Source organism: Trifolium pratense, linkage group LG2 (genome assembly GCF_020283565.1).
Source record: "Trifolium pratense cultivar HEN17-A07 linkage group LG2, ARS_RC_1.1, whole genome shotgun sequence".
NCBI lineage: Eukaryota > Viridiplantae > Streptophyta > Magnoliopsida > Fabales > Fabaceae > Trifolium > Trifolium pratense.
The window spans coordinates 28135760-28156026 of NC_060060.1; the positions used below are offsets into that span (position 1 = coordinate 28135760).

Consider the following 20267-nt stretch of genomic DNA (forward strand, 5'->3'; position numbering starts at 1 on the left):
AACATAATACCAAACAACAATGTGCAACACAAATGTTGATTCAGTTGTAAAAGAATAAAAAACACAAATTTTTCTTACACACTCTTTGATTTTTGACCAAGAAATTTGCATGACAATAACAAACACAAGACTCGTTTTTTATGTATATATATTAGGTGTGAAATTCTCATTAGGTGTGAAATTCTCATTAATCATTCATATATTAGGAGTATGTAGTTTGGAATTTAATTTAAAGCATTAAATGTCAAAAAGAAATGGATAAAAACATTAATTTAATACTAGTACTCCTATCTAATTTCATTGGAAAAAAAGTTGACTTTCTGTAAGAGGATTTGGGGACAAGATGAATGGTTACTTCAATAGATGCATCACTCTGTCTATATACCATCATCAACCTTAGGCATTGTTATCATGGTTTCTTATTTGGAAAGAAAAATAAAAAGGCTTTCGCTTTAAATTGGGATCCAACAATACTATTTTTTTTTTCTCAACTTCAAATTTCTATAATATTTTTCTTTTCAAATATGACAAGAAAAAAAAATGCTCAATTTTAAATGAGATATTAGAATGTTAACCAAAAAAATTAAACAATTAATTAAGGTTAAAATAGTGCTTAGCTCCGCAATGTTAATGAATTCTAATTTACTCCTCGTAATGTTAATATTTTGTCATTTTAACTTCTTATTGATGACGTGACTTTTAACTAATTTAGTAACGAATAATTATTTATCGAGAACATTAGTTAATTGAACGAGTTTAAGAGGCATTTATGAATATTGGGCTTTGAGGTTTAGGCTTCTACCCATTGGGCTTAGGTTTGTGAATTGGGAGAGGTATAAATAGATAAGTTAGAAGAGAGATAAATTACTTTTCACAAACTTGTGAACGAAGAGAGGAAAGTTAGGGCAAGGAAGGAGAAGAGATTCAAGATCAACTATAAAATTGATTTTTTTCCCAGTTTGGTTGGTTGGATCGTCCATTCAATTTGATTTTTTTTTGCCCCGTTTACACCGCTAACTAGACCAAATCTAATGACATATAACACTTAACTCTTATGTATTACTCCCTCCGGTCCTATATATAAGAAAAAGTTGAATTTTTAGATTCATTGTGAAATTAATGTATCTAGACAATAATATACATTTATTTTACAATGAATTTAAAAAGTGAAATGTTTCTTGTATATAGGACCGGAGGGAGTATTATCGGGAATTGATTGTCTCCATTGAATTTTTCACTGTATTCCCTCAAGCGGTAATCTCAACCATTAAATTTCTTCTCTCTTCAACTTTTTATTTTTTTTTATTTTTTTTGGATGGTTGTGATGTTATCTGATGATCCGGTGACAGTAGATAATCCATTTCCATTATTATCATGTGTGTAGAAACCCAAAGAAGGAAATTTGGAAGGCTTTCGTGTTTTTCGCCATTTTAACCTAACAAAAGTAACATAGAAAGATAAAGGGCACCTTGAAAAGGAAAGGACTTTGAAGTCCTAAGATTGTTTCCCCACAACAAGTAAATTGGGATGCCACGTGTTTTGTGAAGCTCTCGTGAAAGTACTTTTCGCGACCTTCAGCATTTCCCCTAACTAAATTCTCCAAAGTCGTCAGGGTGACGTTCCGGCGTTAACGTCACACAATCCTATCCTAGATAGAAAAGAAAACGAAGAGCGCCGAAAACATTTCAAATGAAATGGAAGAAAGCAACCAGAATGAAATCCAAATCCAAATCCGAACCCTAACCGGCGAATCTATCATTCTTCACATCACTCCCTCTGCCACCGTCCAACACCTCAAGCTTCTACTCAACAACTCTTTCCCTCCCGCCACCAATTCCCCCAATTTCCATCTCTTTTTCAAGGCACTCTCTCTCTCTCTCTACTTTTCCACTAAACTTCATATTGCATTTTCATTCTTCTTCATCAATTTCATAAGTTTGTAATTTTATCAACTATTGTACAAACAATAGTATTCATACATTTTTGGTTTCAGGGCAATAAATTGCAATTGCATGATGAAATTGGTTCTTATATAATTCAATCTGGGGAGTCTCTCGTCTTGATTCCATTTGCCAAGAAGGAACTAACTCAATCGGACAAACCGGATTCAGTTTTCTCTTCTCCAAATGTTGCTTGCAATGCTTCAACCTCTAATCTCGCGGATACAATGTGGTCTAGTATAATGGAAGATTTGTCTGAATTACGCGAAACCGCTGAAAAAATTGATGATAATAATGTATCCAATTTGGAAAGGAATAAAGAGAGAACTGCGGAGGTTGAAATCAAAAGGGGTTTGGGTTCTGAGAAAGAGATAGAGCTTCCTTATCATTTGATATTCAATACATTGGATTGCACTAATGAGAGTGCTCTTGGAGAGAGTAATTGTGAGGTTTTTTCTAAGGTTTTGGACTCAGTGAATTGTTTATCTGATTTGCCTCTTGGACATTGCAAGTTGTTCAAGAGAGCATGTTTGACGAAGCGAACTTCTGGCAATGATGGTGGTGGTGTTACTTGCTTGTGTCCACCGTGGTTGAAGACGGTTGTGAAGTCGTTTGCTTTCGTAAATATTTTTTCCGCATTTCTTCATTTGCAGGGTAGAAAGGTCACCACGAGTCTACTGGAAGAAGGACTTGACCAGTTTTCCAAGTTTGGAGTCAAACTTGGTCTCCATGAGATGAAGCATCTTTCCCTTCTTTGTCCTCATGTAATTTTATTGATATTATCTTAATGTTTTATTTAATTTTGATTTGTGAAAGTTTATTTCTTTTATTTAAAAGATTAAATGTTGTACATGCTTAGTCACCTTACGATTCATGTTATGATGTTGGTATGCCTAATATAGTATAAACGAAAGGTAAGGCTTTTGGAGTAATAACACTTGTTCTGTTAAATAACATTTTTTGAGGCTTCCGTTATGTGCTCTAATTTATTTGGTTTGAATCCATTGCAGCTAGTAAGTTTTGTAGATGACATAGAAAAGGCGAGTTTTGGTGATGTCATTATTGTAGTAAATCATTCAACTAGCAATGAAGATCAAATTGAAGATCCTAAAAGAGGTACATCTAAAATGTGTGCTGTTGTTGTTTAGGAAAGTTCAGTGGTATTCTTTCACGAGGGTGGTTTTTTTCTTTCTATTTTTCTTGACATGTGCTGTTTAATAGCTCGCAAGTCATTGTATATTTCAAAGATTGTCAGTACATTAAAGCGAAGGGACAGTTCTTTCCGAAAATATCTGGGGTGGGCTTTTGAGCAGATTCAGGTATTTTTTTCTTCAAAACTAGCATGAATGATCCATTGTAGACTCATTTATATTGACTGCAAGTTTGCATATAGTCTTATTGTAGTAATTTATTATAATAACTCAACAAATATAAATTTACAACTTTCACCAGCATAGAATTGGCTTTGTATAATCAGGTATTAACTTGCATCGGTAGGGTAGTTGATTTATGCAACTCCAGTTATTGGGTGATATATAACATTCTTTCTGGAGGAACTGATGCTGTAAAAGATGCTAGACAACACCTAAACCATGAAATTTGGGAAGTACCGAAGTAGGATAAATTGAAGTGGATCAATAAATAAAGAGTGGGTTCTTGGGTTTAAAACCACTTGGTTCTGAAATTGTGATATGGTATGACCGCCTAAAGGTGTTAAGTACATGTCCAGAGGACTAGGGTTATTTTATTTATACCAGGTTTATAAGTATTTACTAAACTTAGCCCAATTTTTGAAGGCTCGAAAGACTTACAGTATGTGCAAAGCTGAGTATAAAGTCACATGCTAGTTATGTGAGGGTGACCACTTTACCTAAAGAACATTGTGTTAAACTCAACTTTAACAGACCAAAATAAAAACATAACATCAAAGAAACTGCTCATGCCAGTGATATTGTGATGTTGAATAATGTGCATTGCTATCGATCTCATTTTCAGTTTGAAATTGGAGATGAGATGAACGTGAGAATTTCTTTCGAAGAACTGCTCGCAGCAGTCGAGGACTGTGATTTTACCAGAAAAGGAAACAAATCAAAACGTGTAAAGAGAAGCTCAACTTCCTCAAGACCTGACATGGATCACTTTGGGTGTCATGTGTGTATTCATCTTGTGACCTATTCATTTTAAATTGTTTAGTTCTAATGAAAGCTTATCATATATTAGAACATATAGATAAACAGCATTAGCGTAAAATAAAATGTTGGTTTTTATATTCTAAATCTAAAGCATTTTTTAATCTTTTACTAATTCAAAGGTTTTCCTTTTCATAATTCAAAGCATTTGTTTTTGTTAATTTACATTCAATGCAAAGTAATATGGCTAGGTAAGATTTCAAAATTCAAACCTCTCAAGTTCTTGCATGTTATTGCATGTCAAAATATATTGCTGGGAAGCTAGTTATTGATCATGAGAAAAATAAACCAACCATACTTTTTAGCTTCTTTTTGTTGGGTTGCTCAAGCTGTACATACTTTTCTGCTGCAACCCATAGATGGTTAATTTATGATGTTAGGATAGAATGTAGAGTATTGGTTTATATCAGTTATTCTTGGCTTGGCAGGACACAAAGTCATTAATGGCTGTGGACATGGTTGAACATCTTAAGAAAGGAATTGGATCTGAAGGACAGGTTTTTTCTTTTTTACTGTAATAATCAGTATTTCGTGCTTTTGGAAGTATAACACGTGAAATCCTTAATTTCATATGATTTGCCTGATCTGGCGCCAATAGTCAGTCTACTGTAAAATACACAACCAAATTATAATTTCCTAAATTTTTGTCGGATTTTTATAAATGCATAAATACGCTATTTACAAAAATTCTAAGACTCTTCCTTAAAATGGAGTGTATAAATTATATGCACCAACCTTGTTAGACATATAATCAATCCGTGGACCTCTCAATGACTTAGTGAGAACATTTTCTAGTTGGTTATTTGAATTTACAAAACTTCTCATTATGTCTCGCTAAGATCTACTCCTAAATGAAATGTCAATTTATCTAAATGTGTCCATTAGACCTGTCCTTTCATGGTTGTTGGGTTCACCGGGTGAGCACTTGGATTAGTGTTTCTCACCAGGCTTTAGATACCATATTAAGAAAGTGAAAACGAGAGAACACGAGTGAATCTGTTCGTCACAATTTGATTTCATTGGCCAGTTAAGCTACAAAGTCATGATTACAAGGACTCTAATGGCTCTAATTTTACTAATTACATAAGATGTATCAAGGCATGACTTACTTAGCTCAGTGCTAAATTATGAATGTGTGGTTAATGCAGATTGTGCATATTGAAGACATATGTGCCAGAAAAGCCATTTACAGTGAGATCCCAGCTGAACTATCAGAGAAAACGAGATCTGCACTAAAGTATATTGGAGTTTCCAAAATGTATAATCACCAGGTATGAGTTGAATATGAAAAAATGTGCCTTTGTAGATAATAGTTTCTAAAATATTTTCTATTGCATGGTTTACATAGGCAGAATCTATACAAGCCTCCCTTCTCGGGAAGAATGTTGTTGTGGCTACAATGACATCTAGTGGAAAATCTCTTTGCTACAACCTGCCTGTTCTAGAAGAGTTGTTTGAGAATTCATCATCATGTGCTTTGTACATATTTCCTACAAAGGTTTGTTTTCAGTCTTTTATTTAATTTCTCATTCTAAATTCTAAGTGCTTGGAGATAGTCATACACTCCCTCCCCCTCACTATTTTTCGCCTGGAGGTTGTTGTAATTAGAAAACTAAATTATTTCATGCTGGCAGGCATTAGCTCAAGATCAATTAAGATCTTTGTTACACATGACGAAAGAATTTGATGTTGACTTGAATATTGGTATATATGATGGTGACACTTCTCATAGTGAAAGGACTTGGCTACGTGATAATTCTAGACTGGTAATCTAATAAGTAATAAGTGTTTTCTTCTTTAGACCAAATATGGTGGTGAAAAATGCTTCATTTTGTATTATATATACTGCAGCTAATCACAAATCCAGATATGTTACACATATCAATCTTGCCCCACCATCGGCTATTTAGTCGGATTTTATCGAATCTAAGGTATTTTATATGGAATATTTAATCAGATTATCAAACCGTATAGTTTGGTTTTTATATCGAATGTTGCTTAATCGTATTGTGGAGAAGTTTACTCACTCTTAACCAATTAGGTTTCTGGTAATTGATGAAACTCATACCTACAAGGGAGCATTTGGATGTCATACCGCTCTTATATTAAGGAGGCTTAGGCGACTCTGCTCACATGGTTTGTGGAGCTTCAGGAAATGTCGTCAAAAAAAATAATATTATATTTAAATTTTAAATTGAAATGTGAATGCAGTTTGTCTCCATTCCAATTGCAGTATATGGAGCTGTTCCTTCGTTTATTTTTTCTACTGCAACTTCTGCGAATCCTCATGAGCATTCTATGGTAAATAAATATTTCTATGAAATAGTAACTTTTTATACAATTAGTTTATTGATAGAAACTAGTATCTAATATCTATGTGTTAGTAGACCTCCTATTAAAAAGGTGTATGTAAGGCATAAGTTCAAAGGCCCAAGCAATTAGGCCCAATTTAGGCGGATAGTTGTGTTTAAATAGAATAAGAGTGACATTTTACTGTCATTGGTTTTTGTTATTTTGGGTGTGGTTTGGGAGATTCTAGGTTCTCTAAGTCCTAGAGGTGTTCGAGTGAGTTTATTGGCAATTATTACTTTTGTTACTGTTGCTGTCTTTTGTATTCCAGAGTCTGTACCTGTTCTTGGTCTAGTGGTGTTGGCTTGGGTCCTTGGAGTATGCTCCTCTCAAGGTCTCAGGTTCGATTCCCGCTGGTGCCAATTTCGGTGGGCTAAGTCCATACAAAGCAAAACAAACTCTGGCTTTAAATGGGGCCCCCGCAAGTGGGCGGTTGGATTGGTCCCCTTGGATTAGTCGGTCCTAAGGCCGGATACCAAGTTTTCAAAAAAAAATAATAAAAGTTATTGGTCAGTTACAGTTTCTACCCTTTACAATTTCTACTAGTATCTATCACTATGTTGATAAATTTAAAAGAAAACAACAATTTTAATTGCAACAATCTCTCACTGCTGTTTCAGAGTTAGAACGAAAGATGAGTTCTTCACAATAAAAAACACTAGGAAATAACTAAAGTTTTTGCAATGAGATTCAAACTCGATACTAGCATTCTATTCCCATCATGCACGATGATCATACAATTTTTCTTTCTTCTTCTCCTTTTAATAGTTTTATGGCATCTCGCAGCATGATCACCAATTGATATGGGTATTCTATTCGTACCCTGTTAATACATGAAAATGCACCCAATTTTGTGAAAATCGAGGATCTACATAAGACCAGGAGGGGGTCGTAAGATGGTAACTCGAGGGTACTAGTTTAACCCACTATCCTCTAAAGTCACCACTTGTTTGAATTATTGCTCAACTATGTTAATCCATCAACAAGTACGGTCCCTAGAGAAAATCGAGACCCCTCTTCCTTCCTCCTTTGTCACATATTGTAGGGTGAGTCCCCCTCGAAGAACCCCCTTCCATATCTGGTTGGTGACACATGGTATTGAATGCGAGTTAGAAACTTGACTTGAAACCAGTTAGCTCCCTTGGCCCTCTCTTCGTCTCCTATTCTCACTCTACTCATCTCTATAGAAGTTTCTAATCTCTTTCAGTTTCATTTAAATTTTTGTTTCTGTATTGACCAAGTTCTTCTCCTATGCATCCATTTGTGATTACATTGCAGCCCGCATAGTGTCCACCCATAGTCTCTTTAATTGGTATATTTGATGCAGAATAATAGGTATCAGTTAAATAGCGAGAAATGAAATAAAAATTCATTATGTTAATGCTTGATTCTAGAGTCTAGACCTGTATCAAGGTGATAATAGGATTTGAATATGGAAAATGGACAGAAAAGAAATAGAATGCGGGGAAAGAAAAATATCCAAAGCTGTTAGAGAGTGCCTAGTATCTTGCAAAGGTTCTACGTGATTCCCACCCTGTTTTGTGCCCACCCCACTATCAGATCATATAACCAAAGAGAGTAGAATGCTCCCATTCTCTCCATCCCTTGCCAACTCAGCAATTAGTTACATACTTACCCATAGGTGGTGATATTAATAGCCTTCACTCTATCTCTCTCCTTTCTATCATTCCCTATACTTCCTTTGACTTCTCATATTACATACACCGTTGTTTATGTTGTCTTTTCTCTTGTTATAAGTTTGTGATCTTCTCAAAACTGCTGTACTGCTGCACTGACCATTCATTTTTATCTCCCAGGAACTTGCAAATTTACCCAAAGTGGAGTTATTTCAGAAAGATGGGAGTCCATCTGCAAGAAAACTTTTCATCCTTTGGAATCCTGTTTTGCGCCCAAAAACTGTGAGTTGAAGTTATGTTGTTTTAGTTAAGCAATATAGCTCTAGTAGTGCTAACTGAAAACATATTTTTAACAAACCAAATGCTGTTGCTACTTGATTGCAGATATTCAATAAAGCTCGGTTTGCTATGGATAATGATGAGTTGGCAGATGAAAGTGCTAATTTTGTTCGTTCAAGGTGATAATTCCCATATGTTTAACAATATGAAATTTTGCAACTACTGATTTGATGCATACATCCATATTACGTTCTTAACATAAGCAAAATATGTTTTACTTGTCGGGACCCATTTTGAATTTTAAGTTAACTCAAGTGTTTCCGGTATATTTAAATTATTTTCTTATATGATATTTTATATGTATATGTGTGTGTGTGTGTGTCTACATATATAGTTTTGAATTTTATGAATCTTACAATATGTTTTATGATCCCATGATTTACGATATTGTCTCCTCTTCCTGACTGTAGGTAGGATCTTGCACCTAACTATTCAATACTGTCCCATTTGTCATCCCACCGATCACCGTCACTCAGAGAAGCTCTGGCCAAGCACTCTCATGCCATTAACTTGTAAAAAAATTCAGTAGTGCATATAAGCTACATGCCACGCTCCCAACTGCTGTTTCAGTCTATTGTCGATTTCAACAAGTTTGTGGCACCCCTTTGTCAATTCTGGGGGATCAATAACCTGAATCATTCATCTTGTCAGTCACCCGCATCTCCTCTCCTCTTAGGTCTTTCATGAATTCACTGTTAGAGAAGCAGCACCTTTGGTGGTCCTACACCAACAACTAGAGATCCCACGTTGTTTTTATTCTATTTCCAATCCATCAAAATTTCCAGAGACTCAATGGCAAAATTACATGTTATGATTTTCAGAACTTGGTCTTTCTAATCACTTGACAAAGATAGAAGACATTACGAGATGGTGGAATAGGACTAGTTATCAGTTGGTTCCTCTCCTAGGGAAGTCCATTAACCCAAAACTATTGGTTCATTTTTGTTCTTATAAGACACATTATGTATGTTATAGAATGCTTGAAGTAGTCCACAAATGATGTATAACGTCTGCATTATGTCATATACAATGTTGTGATGGGTGACACTTAAACTGATGGACCATGACCTAGTATAGTCCACCATTGAAAAGTTAATCATGGCCACTGATGTTCTTTCAAAGATGCTAAACAAGCTTGATAACAACTCTATGATGCCTGTTTTTCGCGGTCTCAAAAAAGGACATGGATTTTTTTCAACCTTTCTAATTGTTTTATTTTTCATGTTACTGGACCAAGTCTCTTTCAGATTTTCATCTTCAACTTTAGAGTTAACCATGAGAGTCATGTATATTTTACAGTGTGCTCCAGATTAAATGTAGTGCTTACCATCAAATCGACTTAACATACAGTGAAAATTACAATTGTTGATACTGAATAAGTTTAACTTTTGTACACATTTCCTCAGTTTGTAGCATTCTTACGTATGTTTTAATGCATTGTTCCCTGGTCCTTATGCAGCCCAATCGTGGATGTTTCCCGCCTTCTTGCAGAAATGGTTCAGCACGGTCTTCGCTGCATTGCATTTTGTAAATCACGGAAACTTTGCGAGCTGGTTTTATCCTATGCGTATGTAAAATCTATTCCATCTACTTGTGTAGTTCGGTAGAATTGATGTTGGGATATAATTGTTTGTTTTTCCTAAATTCTGTTTGTTATCAGATATCCAACTTGGAATTCAAGTTAATGGCTATCAAGTTAATTTTTCTTTAATCTGACTTATCAAATCGACTTGTACACATTTCCTCAGTTTCAACTTTTTTTTACACTATGATGATATACTAATACTAATAAATTAGGCATATTAGACATGTGAATTCTTTATTAGCTTCTCCTATATACATACCTTCTTTTTACTCTTAAAAAGCCTTCTTTGATCACATAAAAAATCCTTTAGGATTGACACATTAAAACATTGAAAGATTACACTCATTTTTATCATAGATTTAATTTATATTTATGAATAGGGAAAATAATTTTTACACCGGCAACAATCATAATTGTTTGATTTTTAAAAGGTAAATTTTTTAGTGCCCATAATATTTAGTTAGGTACCAATATCTCATAGACAAAATTCATTTAAAAACGACAATTTAATATAAATTAATATAAAATAGACATGACATTGAATTTTGTCTATGAGGGTACCGGTACCCAAACTAAATTCCATGGCACCGGAGTTTTCACCTTATTAGAAACATTGTATCAAAAGGAATCTCTTTTTACTATAATTTTTATTTTCTCTTTTAAAGTTTTTTTTGTCTTTCAACGTAATATATTTCTTTGCACCGCTAAATTCTAAATTTAATTGAAAGGATCAAGTTTAAAGATGGTTAGGGAAGAAAAATTCACTTGTTTGATTTGCTTATAAATGCATAAATTAGTTGTATATACAGAGCACCTAAAATTTAAAACTTATTTTTTCTCTATGGACACAGACGTGAGATTCTTCAGGAGACAGCCCCACATCTCCTGGATTCCATATGTGCATATCGTGGTGGCTACATTGCAGAGGTCAATTATACTTAACTCTGTCTTTTCTGATAACAATAGTCTGCATTTAATGTGTTTGTGCATTTGCGTGCTTCTGTGCGCACATACAATTTGTTCGCATGTCATGTTCATGTAACTGGTACTTGAAACTGCAGAGGTAATTATTATTTACCCTAGGAACAGGTGTCTAATATGCTTTCCTCCAAATGATGTAGCACCTTTTCTAAACAATACTAAATGCCCATCAGATGCATTTCTTGCAATTAGTAAAGCTTATGACTGATGCAATATTTTCAACATTTCCTTAAGACTTCCTTATCTGCACACTTATACCAGGTGTGTTAAATACCTCAAGAACAATTGTTCCATCACAAATGACTTTATTATGTTAAAATATTAGAGAGCCAGACTTCATCATGTGTTTCGTTCTCCAACAAGTTCTAATATTTTGATGGAATACTTGTGTTTTGAGAGAAAGACTGAAACTGGTTCTGAATGTTAATTTATGCTAATATGTAAAACCGAAGATTAGGATAATAACTATCTCTGTTCTGATCAAAATATATTATATTTTGTTACAACAGAATATCTACAACAATAGTATCATCATCATATAATATGTCAAACTTAAATATCTCTACAATTAAAAATGCAGTGAGGAAAACATAGGTGGTTAATGAATATTTTTGGGGAAAAGGTTTAGACAACCTTAGTAGCTTGAAGGAGGAGTCATCTTTTTTATTCTCTAGATTTCTGCATATCTATCTTTCATACCCAGTTTTACAGAGGAACTATTTGTTTTTATGGAGCAAAGCTCCATTACTACCTATTTCTAGTATGGATATATCTGGTACCTATCAATTTCTTAATCGTGGAACTTGGCATTGTTTTTTAGATTCCAGGTTTACCGTTAATTCAATGTATTTTTAAAATCATTCTCCTCCATTCAAGTTAGATTCATGATTTGAACATTTCTCATTTCAATCCAATAGCAGTTCAGTGGTCATTCTTTTGTTTTGATATTGTTGAAAGGGAAAAAGTGAATACAAGAGGCATATGGAGAAAACCATGTGTGTAAGAACATCGCGGACATTCTATTATATAATTGATTCTACAATTAAGAGCATTAATTACAAAAGGAATGTGTATTATGGAATATGCTATGCTAAGAATAATCAAGGATATTCTAGAGTATATTCACAAAATATTAAATATCAAATATATATTAATCGGATGTTCAGTTTTAGTGATTAAATGGTTTGAAACTCAATACTGGCATCTTCACATTGACAGGAAAGAAGAAAAATAGAGAGTGCATTTTTTGGTGGTAAAATTTGTGGTGTTGCTGCAACTAATGCTCTTGAATTGGGCATTGATGTTGGAGAAATTGATGTCACTCTGCATCTAGGATTTCCTGGTAGTATTGCAAGGTGTTGCCCTTTTCTTTGATATCCTAACGTGTCTTTTTAATAGCTTCTTGTGTGCGGGGTTTTCTAATTTCCTTTTTATTTTCCAATAAATATTTTGTATTTTAGCTTGTGGCAACAAGCCGGTAGAGGTGGGAGGCGAGCTAGACCGTCTCTTGCTATCTATGTTGCATTTGGTGGACCACTTGATCAATACTTCATGAACAATCCTAGAAAACTTTTTGAAAGACCAATTGAATGCTGTCATATTGATTCTCAAAACAAGCAGGTTCTTAATTATTAGAAATAGTATTTTCAAGATTATTTAGAGTTTTTAACAAATGGAACGGTTTGTGCTAATTATGACAGACTCTCTTCAGGTTCTTGAACAGCATTTGGTCTGTGCAGCTCATGAACACCCTCTGAGTGTGCAGTATGATGAGCAGTATTTTGGTGCTTGCTTAGAGAGTTGTTTGAATTCTCTGAAAGATAGAGGATACTTATGTCCTGATCTGTCTGATTCTTCTAGAATTTGGAACTATATTGGTCCTGAGGTATGTGTTACGAACCAAAAGTATGCAGAAACAATTTAAACAATAAATAAAGACAAAACAGAGGAATCGAGCTTTATTATGATGATCAATTGTAAACAGATACAGAAAGAGGAATATGAATCCTAGATCTGACAAGAGCAGAGCTCCTAATATAGAGAGTCAATACTCTCTATCCATGCTAGAATATTACAATAATAATGAACTAAACTAGACCACAAAGACAAGAAAAACAATTGTTGTCCATCCGATTCCGGATGATAGGCAGTACTCATTTTAAGTTTGGTTCCCTGCATCCTAAACAATTCCTTCCAAAAACTACTAATAAAAATTGGATCTCTATCACTGACTATGGATAGAGGAATGCCATGAAGTCTGACTACTTCTTTGCAAAATACTCCAGCTATAGTCTTAGCCGTATAAGGGTGTTTAAGAGGAATAAAGTGAGAGTATTTTGATAACCTGTCCACCACCACTAAAATAGCTTCATATCCTTTTGATTTAGGCAGCCCTGTAATAAAATCAATGGATATATCTTCCCAAATCTGATTAGGTATTGATAATGGTTGTAGTAAACCTCCCGGAGATGCTGCCATATATTTCTGTCTTTGACAAACGTCACATTGTCTCACAAATTCTTGTATGGTGCCCTTCATGCCAATCCAATATACGTTAGCAGCTAATCTTCTATAAGTCTTGTAAAAACCTGAATGTCCTCCCTGTGGTGTGGAATGGAACTCTTCCAATAATTTGGGAATTAGCACTGATTTATTTGAAAGAACTAGCCTTCCTTCATATAACAAAACACCATGTTTGTACTCATAACTAGGCCATGTTTCTGGACTTTGCTGTATTTCTGCCATGATTTGTTGTAGCTTATCATCTTGTTGATTTTCTGTTTGAATTTGTTCCCCTTCAGGCCACCTCAAATGAGAACTTATGGTATTCATTTCCATTCCTTCATGAATTCTGGACAATGAATCTGCGCCTTTATTCAATTTCCCTTGCTTATACACAATTTCAAAGTCATAACCAAGCAATTTAGCAGTCCAATTCTACTGTTCCGCAGTGACTATCCTTTGCTGCAGCAATTGTTTAAGAGATTTCTGATCAGTAGACACCACAAACTTCCTTCCCAACAAATACGGACGCCAATGCTGAATTGCCAACACCACTGCCATCAGTTCCTTCTCATAAGCAGACTTAGTTAGATTCCTTACACCAAGGGCTTTGATGAAATATGCGATAGGTTTCTTTTCTTGCATCAAGATGGAAGTTCCACCTTCTTGGCGGATTGGCGAAATTCAGTCACCGTATCCACTTGTGAACCGTTCGATGTATTTCAAATCTCCTTCTCCGGCGTCTTCTGAATTACCGGTGCCGTTTTGGTGACGACACAGGTACTTCCTTCATCAACAGCCACCGATTTACCCAAACATCTCTCCATCATCGCGACAAGACTCGTGTGACTCTTTAATCGTCTTTTGAACATCAACCAGTGTTGATCGGATTTCCGTGATATCTCCTTCGAGATTTTCAACTCTCGCTTCCATTTTGGAAAACACTGCGGGTGTTACTTTCTTCGTAGGCATTCACTGGCTCCGCTGTCGTGAATCCGGTAGGTCGGACCACTTGTTACGATCCAAAAGTATGCAGAAGCAATTTAAACAATAAACAAAGACAAAACAGAGGAATCGAGCTTTATTATGATGATCAATTGTAAACAGATACAGAAAGAGGAATGTGAATCCTAGATCTGACAAGAGCAGAGCTCCTAATATAGAGAGTCAATACTCTCTATCCATGCTAGAATATTACAATAATAATGAAGATAAGATCTCATTCTCTTTCTGACTCCTTATATTGTGGAAGGGAAATGCAATGGTGCTCTCTCTCTCTTAGGCACGTCACTTCTTTTGTAACTAACTAGTCACCAATCTCCTTTCTACCCTTTCTTCTAGAATAAACCTGCAGAGGCTTGGGTCCACTTGCTCTCTTGTGAATCAGCTGCTCATGTGGCAATTCCTCTTCAACTAGCAGGGTCCTATCAGTATGAGATTCTTAAAAAAAAAAATTAGGTTTGATGTCTTTGTGGTCTAGTTTAGTTCTTTATTATTGAGCTCTTTGAACTATTTGGATATTACGATGACAATTTTTTCTTGTTTTTCATGGCACCTTATTTTTTTCCAGAAATTACCTTCACATGCAATCAATATCCGCGCAATAGAAACTGTTAGATATAGTGTCATAGATCAGAAAAAGAATGAAGTCCTTGAAGAGATAGAGGAAAGCAAGGCTTTCTTTCAGGTATTGACTTCTAGCTATGTGGACAAAGGACTATGCTACCTTTCTAGATTCATAGTATATTTATAGTTTTATACTGTACTCTATCCAGGTATACGAAGGTGCAGTGTACTTGCGTCAGGGAAAAACCTATTTGGTTGAAAAATTAGATCTATCTAGCAAAACTGCTTTCTGCAAAGAGGCTGATCTGAAGTATTATACAAAGACTCGAGACTACACCGATATCCATGTCATTGGGGGTAATATTGTATGTGATCTTCAGTTTTGTAGATATCCTTTGCAGTAGAGATCCTTTGCATTATCTTTCCAACCTATTTCTCTTGAAATACGTGACAACCAATTTTTACTTGACTGGTTGTTTCATGAAATAGGGGATTAAAGAATGTATGAATTGTTGTTTAATTATCAAAACAAAACTTCATTCATTTGTTGCATATCTCCAAATTTCAACTATTAAAGTTGTGTTGTGCAAATAATCTTACAAGTAATGCTAGCAAAACACACTGACAAATTTCATCAATTGAAATTCATGTGGGATCCTCTAACTAATTTCACCACTTCAAGTTGTGTTCTCCAAATAATCTCTTAAAATGGTAGTAAGACACTAACAAATGATCAGGAATTTGATCTTTGGACCTTATTTTACTTATTATACTAGCATTCATGCTTGACATATTCTGATAAAAAAATATATACTTATGAAACCAGTATCTCTCACAAAAACTTCTAAAATCAAAATCAAGCCGATTAAGGCTCGGTCATTTAACTGGAATCTATAAAATCTTCAGGTATATCATCCTTAAAGTCAGTGAAAAGTCTCTATATTCATAGGATTTAAAGCTTATACTTTCACCTTATATCTGATGGATAATGCTAGTGATATTAAGTTGTTTGAACACCTATTTTCCTCCTATTCTCAGGCTTATCCAGTAATTGATTCCACCATGTTTACAAAAACAAATGTCCGTGCTAATGCATGCCAAGTGGCAACTACTTGGTTTGGATTTTATCGTATTTGGAGAGGAAGCAATCAAATCATTGATGCAGTTGATCTAGCACTTCCTCAATATTCATACGAGTCCCAGGTAAAATTGGGAACTGTTAGTATTTTTTTATTTCAGGTTTCTTTTTATTATCCTTATTTGACATGTTTGATTTAATTTTGTTGTGTTCATTTTGCTGTTAAAAGGCAGTCTGGGTACCAGTGCCACAGTCAATAAAAGAAGCAGTAGTCAAGCAAAATTATGATTTCCGTGGAGGTTTGCATGCTGCTTCACATGCTGTTTTACACGTAGTGCCTTTGTAAGTTTCGTATAAATGTTAATCATAATGTACAGCTGTAGAGGAGATTTATATGTTGACAATTTTTGTGACAAAGGGGAATTAGTATAATTTTCCAACAGAGTGAGTGGATGCGATTTAAGTAAAATACAAGGATGTTTTCATTGTTGTTATCAGTATTGATAGTGTTAGTCTGTTATTCCAGCAGAAGACATACAGGTATTTGTAAAGCATTCCTCAGAGATAATGTTTGGGGATCTGCATGTAAAATATTCATTACAGTTAGCATCAGGAGTTTTAATGATCTGAATGTAACTTTTTATCCTAGCATGAAGTTTTGTTGCTCATAAATTTTCAGTTGGCACCTTGTGAGATGAACTATGTGTGGACATGCTTCCTTTTTTATTGTATTCATGCATGTGTTGTGGGGAAGGAGTGCGGCTGTAAATTTCTCTCCATTTTAAGATGTCAGTGAACTTAGTATATCTAACTTTTTCTGCATTCTGGACATACTGTCTTGTTATTTGAGCAGTCTGTACTCTGTATTACATACTGTCTTGCTACATGGTTTGACATTTTGACGAAGAAATTGAATATGTTCCTCTTTCCTGTTGACCAAACTGTTATCTTGTTCATCATGTCTAATATATCATGATGTCTGTGCTTGCAGACATATAGTGTGCAACTTGTCTGATCTGGCTCCTGAGTGTCCAAATCCTCATGACAGCCGATATTATCCTGAAAGAATCTTAATATATGATCAAAATCCTGGAGGGTCTGGAATTTCAGTACAGGTAGATAATATTAAAAGCCAGGCAATCAAATAATATTGTTTCCTTTCTCTCTTTTTTTTTGTTAATACCTATTTAATGCTGTTATATGGCACTAAATGTTGGGAGTTAGAGTCTACAAGAAAATTAACTGAATATTATGGAAATAAGAATATTACAATGATGAGTAAACCGATGTACAAAACAACATTGAAATATTGGGAGATGCAAACTATCTTTCAAGTGAGGTGGATGAAATGGAGGAGGATCTCGAGTGTTTGATGTGATAAAAACGTAATGCTCAAGCTAAAGGAGAAGTTTTATGTACAACTGTAAGACCAACGATTTTCTAATGCCAACTCGTGAGTAAACTCAGCGTAGCAGAGATGAGAGAGCTGCGTTGGTTGTGTGAACTAGACAAGATAGGACAAATGGTTTTCCTTTAGATTTAATGCATGATAATGTATCATGACACAATTGGTCATGGAGCAAGCTTATATGGGAAAAATCTTGTTGTATGTTGGAATACTTATATGGTGCTTGTGTTTTTGGATATCAATAACATGTTATAGAATACTTACTTAAATGTTTTTTATTGTTTGATAGGCTCAACCCCATTTCTCAAAGTTCCTGACAGCTGCTCTGGAAGTGCTCACATGTTGCCGCTGTTCGGCTGAAGTTGGTTGCCCTAATTGTGTTCAGGTTTGGATCAAACATTTTCTGAGATAGTTGATTTTAATCATTTGAAACATATGCTACTAATATATTAGTAAAATGTTGAGTCATGTTAATTTTTTATTTTTTATTTTTTGGAAATGAGCCAGTCTTTGGCATTCATTTTTCATAAAGTTCTTATATTTTGCAGAGCTTTGCTTGCCACGAGTATAACGAAGTTCTGCACAAGGATGCGGCCATTATGATCATCAAGGTGGTGACTTAATTCAATTCAAACTCATGATTTTCAGTTTATAATTGCATTTCCATTTTCATTTTCATTTTGGTAACCAGAGATGTTCTGACAGGGTATTCTAGATGCAGAGAACTAGTACTCTAAGGAATGTGCTGGTTATTTTCAAGTCTACATAAAGAAATTAATTTTCTTTTCAAAGTGAGTGCATAAGATATCTGCTTTTCTATTAATATCAATAGGCACCTAAAATTAATTTAAAAAGATGCATACTCTTATTTACATATTTAAGTTATTTTCAAATTCATTTTAGAAGACATCTGTATTTAAGAGACTTATTTTTGGTGAATCGGTTCTGTAAATATAAACATAAACAAAATGTTTCAGTGTACTTAATTATCCCTCTAAATAATCTACATTGAGTGCGAATATATCAATATGGTAATTCTTTGATATTGTATGTTTGGAAGATGTTTGAAACTCCTGCAGTCCTGTTTATGTATTATGTGCTTTAAGTTAGCAATCCCCAAATCATTCCATTCCAGAGATATTATTTATAGCAGAATGATTTCTACACTTAATCTTTTTTTGACATCTCTAATTTATTTATTATTTAAAAATTCTACTACTATCAGTGCTAATAATTATATTAGAAAAAAAAATTGCTCATTGCATAAATTGAAAAAAAGTTACTCAAACCTTATGAAATTCAAATAAATAGTAATTCATAGATGTAATACAAGTGATGATGGTCTTTGTATTTCTGAAGCTATTTATAATGATATGCAATGAGTTTATTATCTTAAAAATAAGATTTTAAGATTTTCCATACCGGGTGTCTTTCTAATTTTTTCCCTCGCATAAAACATCGAAACATTTTTGCCATTAAAAAATAATATGTTTGAACTAAGAAAACTTCGAAAAATACGTTCTTAAGTTTGGGTTGAAGGCCAAACTACCCTATTCAAACAATATGTTTTTGCTAGTCTAGTCCATGTGAAATGCTTACCAGTTTTTTTTTTTTTAAGATTCGGTATTTTGCGCAAGGACCGATACTCAACTCCAATTTCACCGTCCACTCTTTTGAGCCGCTGTTCAACATCAAACCTAAAGGATAACAAGCAAGATTGAAATCAATTACTGATATGGATTTGAAAGATGGAGCAGTAGAATTGTAACAACAGGTTAGGAGTCAACAATAAATAATATATATTATTTTAGTTCATAAATAAGTTAATTCAAATGGTCCTGAGTATAGTTTATTTTTATTTACTGTAATGTATAAATCACCCCCTTTTTCTAAAAGAATGTCCAGGTTCATCAAATTCAAACAAAAACTCCACCACCCCAATAGTCCTTTCAATTTTGCCACCTCAATTTTGTACATTACAACACACGTTAACATGCATGCCACACCATAGCCAATTGTTCATGCATGTTAATCACATAGCTTTCATTTCCATAGCTATAAATAATCTTTGAACTCAATACTGATCCATCATCTCATCATCCATAGCAAGTGACATTATAATTGAAATCAATATGGCAATCAAATCTCCATTTCAACTTTTGATGCTGCTGGGAATTATTTCCCTAGCCTCCTCTCTTCTAGATCCGATCAAGAGAACCCTTTTTTGTTTAAGTATAACCGTTTTCAAACTCTTTATGAAAACGAAAACAGTCACATCCGTCTCCTATAAAGATTCGATAAAGATTCTAAAATATTTGAGAATCTTCAAAACTACCGCCTTTTGAAATATAATTCTAAACCTCACGCACTCTTTCTTCCACAACAAAATGATGCCGACTTCATCCTTGCAATTCTAAGTGGTATAATTAAATATTTATTACAAGTAATTTATTTTATTTAATGTAGTAAAATTATTATGTAAGGTTTAAATCTTATACTATATTATATTCAATTGCATACGATTAAGAATTCAATTGCATAAACCGTTAATCTTGACGAGTCTCAATAACATATCAAACGATTTTAGATTTTTATAAAATTTAACATAAATGATCTTCACGATTTAAGCTTTCAATCTAACAGTGAATTTTGTAAAATTTGTATTCGTTAAAGCGTTATTGAGCGGTGTAACA

The 20267-nt window shown here is 34.2% G+C and overlaps 1 protein-coding gene across 9 annotated transcripts; it reads left to right on the top strand.

Moving 5' to 3' along the window:
* The first annotated feature begins 1379 nt into the window (after positions 1-1379).
* On the top strand, positions 1380-19489 carry LOC123906911 (uncharacterized ATP-dependent helicase YprA). Of its 9 annotated transcripts, none has more exons than XR_006809052.1 (29): positions 1381-1517; positions 1587-1862; positions 1994-2704; positions 2951-3056; positions 3162-3259; positions 3936-4091; positions 4558-4626; positions 5278-5400; positions 5478-5627; positions 5764-5895; positions 5981-6060; positions 6171-6265; positions 6363-6430; positions 8296-8397; positions 8500-8573; positions 9914-10021; positions 10891-10966; positions 12239-12375; positions 12481-12640; positions 12732-12905; positions 15093-15209; positions 15298-15453; positions 16127-16291; positions 16396-16508; positions 17158-17281; positions 17864-17959; positions 18123-18185; positions 18280-18365; positions 19193-19489. XR_006809052.1 is itself a non-coding variant. In XM_045956930.1 (29 exons), the coding sequence occupies exons 2-28, from the start codon at positions 1695-1697 to the stop codon at positions 18341-18343; spliced, it is 3675 nt and encodes a 1224-aa protein (XP_045812886.1). In that variant the 5' UTR covers positions 1381-1517; positions 1587-1694; the 3' UTR covers positions 18344-18365; positions 19193-19489. The 9 variants fall into 9 exon arrangements, 6 of the variants coding, with proteins under 6 accessions (XP_045812890.1, XP_045812886.1, XP_045812887.1 ...); XM_045956930.1 differs by having other exon boundaries at positions 18290-18365; XM_045956931.1 differs by lacking the exon at positions 19193-19489 and having other exon boundaries at positions 18280-18595.
* The last annotated feature ends 778 nt before the right edge of the window (positions 19490-20267 follow it).